General features: G+C 40.1%; 1 protein-coding gene across 1 annotated transcript in view; it reads left to right on the top strand.

The window, feature by feature from the left end:
- Positions 1-810: 810 nt before the first annotated feature.
- The window catches only part of aff2 (AF4/FMR2 family, member 2), a 156,997-nt gene continuing 151,807 nt past the window's right edge, over positions 811-6,000 (top strand). Inside the window, exon 1 of the mRNA XM_036547901.1 lies at positions 811-960. Coding sequence (XP_036403794.1) covers positions 908-960 — 53 coding nt within the window. The 5' untranslated portion in view covers positions 811-907. The remainder of the gene's footprint in view (positions 961-6,000) is intronic.

Here is a 6,000-nt window from a genome sequence, read left to right as displayed (position 1 = left end):
GCAGGGTCAAACTCTGGTCTTGCATACGCCAGTCAGTGTTATTTCTATGCATATTTAAGGTACGTCTTCGTGATTCCGAAACATGATCGTTAATCAAAGATGAGATTGCAATAACCAACAGGTATCCAATCATACTCGCAAAGAGGTTGTGTTGAAAGCCATATCTGAGTGGGAGATTTCACTGAGTAGCCACATACCAAAGGCTCTGCATTTGCCAGTTGTATTATTGTAATTGCATTACTAATACTGATAAAAGGATACCGTAACTAGCAACATGCTTAATGTAAAATATATAGTCTATTATAGATAACTTTGGCCGTTTTTTATTTCCTCTCAGGAGGAGCCCAAAATAACAGGGGAGTTATTAGCCTTGAACTAAAATCACCGCATTCGAGCGCAGCAGTGTTTCGGGCGCACTAGGGACAAATAAAAATTACAAGGGAATATGTTTTATTCCAGCACCATTAACAGCAGTTTTGCCACTAATAATTATACGCTCTCCAGCCACGATTATCTTGTTCACAACACATCACGTGCAACGCTATGGCACAGCTGATTGTGACAGGCGAAGAGGGGGGAGGACCAGACCCGACACCGTTATTTTATTTTATTTTTTTTTCTGCTTGAATATGATAAGCATGATCCTTCGGTTCCTGATACGCACCATGTCACGACTTCTGGCCGTCTCAAGCTCCGCCTTCCTCTAACTGCGTGCTGTCGAGACGCGAGGCAGGCGGTGGGGGCTGTGGCATTTCTCTCACTGACTGTGTCAGCCGGGCTGAGCACGTAGCTACAGTACGGCTAGTTACAGTTAGCAGGAACACACACACAATTGCTGCATGCAGGCTGACGCATACGTTGAGCGGACACCGGTTCCTTATTGAATCAGGCGAAGGGGGACCAAACCATGGACCTTTTCGAGTTTGACTTCTTTAGGGACTGGGAATTGGAGCAACCGTGGTAGGTGAAAGTGTATATTTATTTTTTTTTTATGTTTAATGCCTTTGTCATAAAGCGGGCTAGCTAGCTGTGTCTCACCGTGCCCAGCGAAACTGGCCACATCAGTGTGCCCGGCTTTGATCGTATGACATCCTGGGATACTCGCTTTATGTTCGCAGCGTAGTGCGGGGAAGCGACATGTGGGAAGGATTATTTAGGATTCTTTCATTCGTGCGCTTTTATCCTATTGTCAGTGCGGTTGTACGTGGTAGTGCTGTACTAGAAACTACTAGCTAGGTGCGAACAGAGTGAGACACCTAGTGCCACCTCGCATTGATGGAAGAAGTTCGACGATAGAGGTTTGATAGCCAGCCACGGGATTGTCTTTTTTTAAATAGGCTTTTAATAAATAAGATGGTACAGGGTGCATTGAAGTTGTGGAGTAATATCGGTTCCAAGTCTACAGGAGCTAACATTTATATTTCGCAATCGTTTTAAGTTTGCTACATTGTTGTCTTTAAAAACTATGGAGTATGGGGTGGCTTGTGTTGTATCTTGTGCGTTGGTCTTTAAAACATGTACATGGAGCTGTTTGAACTATGCAGTTACTTAAAAGATACACTGAATGTATTGTGCTACAAAACATACAAGTTTGAAGCTCGTTTTCCTGTAGAAAATCCTAGTGTCTGTATGTATTATTTCACCTCTTCGCTGAGTACAGCCAAAAAAATTGATTGATTGTTAGATAAAATTACCGCTGCATGTACTTTAACTATCAAAGTGCAATTTATAGAAATTGAGTATGCATAGGATAGCTGGTTTACTGTGTTCAAATGTTATCAATTTGATTAAGATTCTCAACAGATGCTTTGGTTTGTTTGTTTACTCATCAGAAATTTATAAGCATAATTACTGCTGTTGCATAATTTATTGTGCCAATACTGAAAACTAAATATTGTTTTTGCCTATTAGTGAAGCTTAAGAAAATGACAGCGAGATTTCTTGCACTCACGCATTCCTTTTCCAAACAAATTTGCTCAAAACAAAAGTAAAGATTGCATAATTCAATGATTTGTACTCGTACAAAATTCCTTCTTCATTTCAAAGTCTGGCTAATTGTACTTGCTTTTCTCAGTATAATAAGTAAAGCCATCACGGAAATTGATTAGATTCCCTTAATGAGGTATTAAACCTTATTGAGATATTTATAACGTATCCTATTTCAAATTTAATGAATACAGCAATGGCTCGATTGCTACGTCTGTAATAAGAAGTTGCGCCACCAAGTGGTGAGAAATGGTATCAGGGATTTCATACCAACAGGCCCAATGACTATGGATGTCTTTACCTATATCTCATTCAGCACTAATACTACAATTACCTATACTGTTTCTTACTACAACCACCGCTACTCCTAGCATGTCTATTTTTAAAAACTATTACCGCTGCTATTGCCAATACTGTTATTTCCACCACTACAACTCCTATTCCTCCTACACTCCTACTACAACTAGCACTACTAACACATCAATCTTATTTAGAGCATGTCTGCTACTCAGTCACCTTTTTCTGTTAACACCAATGTTAACTGTAACCTTGAAATAAATTCATTTTAATATTGTACTTTTTCATTTCCTGCTTTGGTGGAATCAATCAACTGTTTTCATTTCAAGCTATTGGGCTGCCCCCCTTGTAGGGCACAAAACACATAATAAGCATCACTATGACTGGACAGCTCAAACTTCTCCAAGTGTGGCTGGACATCAGGGCTCTTCTGTATCGCACACAGCTTGACTGAATGGCTTTGGATTGCACCCCTATTCTCTCTCTCTCTCTCTCTCTCTGATTCTGTCTTCTCTTCTGTCTTGCTCTCTTTCCTCTGCTCGTCCACACCTCCCTCCCGCGCTCCTCTCCTGTCTGCTCTCCTTGTTTCTCTTTCCCTGCTCCTCCCTCACATGGAGCACTTGAAAGCGCGGTGCCGTTTCGAAGGCCCCGCACGGAGTGTTTACCACTCTTTATGTCAGCTCACAGGAAATTCGCGGGGTACTAAACGAATGTCTGCTCAGTCTTTTCAGACCTTTAAATTCCCTCTCACTGGCTGCTGCGTGTTTTCCTTCAGTGGGATTGCGTGATTGATGCAATGCTATGTTTGGCTCCTCTGAGAAATGTCCCATTGCTTTATTTCTGTTCATTTGAATACAGATAGCTACAAGCGCAGCGCTCCCTCATTTGACCTCGTCTTCACAGCACATAGGATCGAAAAGGGATCTGGGCCTAAAGTTGTAAACAAGTAGCTCTTCAGGCTCTTGCACATATGTTTTTTTTTGCCATCTTTTACTTTCTGCTGTGATGTCCAGCACCTCATGAATGATGGTCGGTTGAAGTGTTGTATTGTACTCATCTTACTGCATGACTTGTTGTGTATGAGAATACACGTCTACATGTGTGGTGATGGTGGACATTTCCATGTTTTAATGTAATCATGCAATGTTTTTTTTGTTGTTACCGGAATACAAGGGCCTACTGGCCTGCAGAACCAATAAAGTATTAGATTAGCATGCTTCAGTCAGGAGATTAATTGCTCTGATATGCACTGTACATGTTTTGGGGCTCTAGTGCAGCACTTTTTTTCACCCGGAAAGCAGACATATTGGCAGCCACATATTATCAGATAAGGACCATACATATCTCTGTATCTTTGCCAGTCTTCAGTCCTCAGCTGATAGAGCTGGATGATTTGCTTTCATCATCATACTGTACTTTATTTTCTTATATTACAGTTTTGCAAAATGTACTTCTTGCTAGCCTGCTAGATGGGGTCTTTCTTGCCTTTCTCTGCATACTTTTTATTATTGATAAATGTAATTCATAATTTAATGGTGTTATTATTATTATTATTTTGTTGTTGTTATTATTATTAGTAGTAGTATTGTTGTTGCTGTTTTCCATTGTGACTAGCAGAGCAAGGCTACATCATGTGGTAACCTTGTCATATCTGGAATCCAAAGGAATGCAGAATAAAATAATATAAGAATTGATAAGGGATTGGTAAAAATGCAGCGACAGCCAGCTAATACGGAGGGAAATGCTAAGCATTGGATAGCTAGTGCAGTTTGAGGCATTAGCACAGTGCAGCAAAAGCCAACAAGGGAAAAGGTCAATATAAATTCTGGCGTAGCAGTTGGGTTTACCTATATACATCAACAGCATTTCAGATGTCAGTGTAAACACTGCAGGGAAGCAGCAGCCAGACTGCTCTGGAATATTGTAAGGTGCAGGCTACATTTGGAGTAGCTGTGCTGTAAGGCTTCCGTTTTGTGGGTCAGACAGCCCTCTGTTTACCGTGGCTGCCGACCTGACACATAGTTACATTGCACTTGTCTCCCATGTCCTATGGATTCAAAGAAAGAGTAGGGAAAATTCTGCTCTAAAGCTGTCCCATATGCTGTCTGTAATCCCTGCTTGTGCTGTATGCCTTTTCCAATGGTCATATTACTCTATTTGCAGGGGTGATGGTGCAGATTTCCATGAATCTTTGTCTTGGTCAGTATCTTGGTTAAAATGACTTAAGCTTGGAAACTCAGATAGTTATTAGGCTGTAGGACAGACCTAAATTAGGCATTTAAGTGTCATTGCTTTTTTTCTCAGTTGTCATATTGTATCTGTGTGTGAGCAAATGTATTGCATTACTCTCTCTGCAGGGGAAATGATTGAGCCTCATTAAGCCTGTTTAGAATGTTGCCTCTATATTCATTTGTAGATCAGGTTATGTATTTATACAAAATCCATTTGTCTCCTTAACATAAATGTTATTTTGTAATTACTTGCATTTGTAGTGGGACGGTTTGATTGAATAGTTGATTTGCCACATTTATTTACTTTATATATTTAACAAAAGAAATACACATGTTGGGAGGATAATATGATATTGGCCTCATGGCAGCTTTTTAAATGATGGGCAGTTGAGCTTTGGTATTGATTTTGATTTGATTAACTCCATGCTGGTTTAGGTAGAAAAGCATTGGGTTTAATCAAGTAGAATTTGCTTTCGCAGTGAGAGAAAATCATCAACGTGCGAAATGAGGTCTGCCGAGAGGCACAAATCATTTGTAGACACAGGCCGAGTGTTTGAAAGAACACCATACCATCGAGATTTGGGACCCTCCTTCAGGACTCTGTAGGTGACATTGACTGCTGAAAATATTGGAGGATGAACACTATTTATTTATATATATTTCCTTTTAATAAGACAGCTGTACAAAGGCATTGAAAGACGGCAGGGCTTTTTTGTTTGATTTGCGGTGCCGATGGACATGGCTGTGTGGTAGTGTGGGTGGCAGCCTTGGCTGTGTCTTTGCTCATATTTTGAGGTAAAACAAAGATCTGTAAAGGAAACGCAAATAATGGTTTATGTGTGTGGAAAATTATTTTATGGTTGCACACTATCACGTGCATAACTGCCAGTTTTTTTAGGCTAGATTTAGGCTAGTTTCTGACGTTACAGATAATGCAAAAGAATTGTACTACTTCACCAGTGTCTCTCACAATCCTTCTTTTCCTTTTTATAGGCAGTTCCTCAGCATGGAATTCTGTTCAAATCATTCATTCTTGGCAAATTCGTTTCATTTGCCCGGAAATGTGTAGAACCTCAGATCATAGTTGAACGGGAAGTGGAGTTTTTTTAGCTGCAAAGTAATGTGTGTTGGATATGAAAAGTGATACTTGAAAGGTCTCTGCTTAGGGAACTGGAATGAAGGAATACAAGAGAAATCACAACAACCTTAATGTCATTTGAAAAGAAATTTAAGCAAAAACCATAGGACCTGCTGTGCTGAGTGCTGAGAGGGAATGCCTTCTTCTGGGCTTTGTGAGCCGCTGTTTACAATGAAAACCAGTTACTACTCCAGCAAAATTAGAGTTCATCAGGATAACTTTACTGTTTTAATTGCTGAGTGAACAGCTCATTACAGTGTTATGCGGGGTTTGAAGCAAACACATTTGAAATATATTTAATGTACAGTATAATCCTCATTATAATATCTCACAATAGGAGTTGGGAGT

This window comes from Megalops cyprinoides, chromosome 16 (genome assembly GCF_013368585.1).
Source record: "Megalops cyprinoides isolate fMegCyp1 chromosome 16, fMegCyp1.pri, whole genome shotgun sequence".
Taxonomy (NCBI): domain Eukaryota; kingdom Metazoa; phylum Chordata; class Actinopteri; order Elopiformes; family Megalopidae; genus Megalops; species Megalops cyprinoides.
This window is presented reverse-complemented; position numbering and strand designations above follow the sequence as displayed.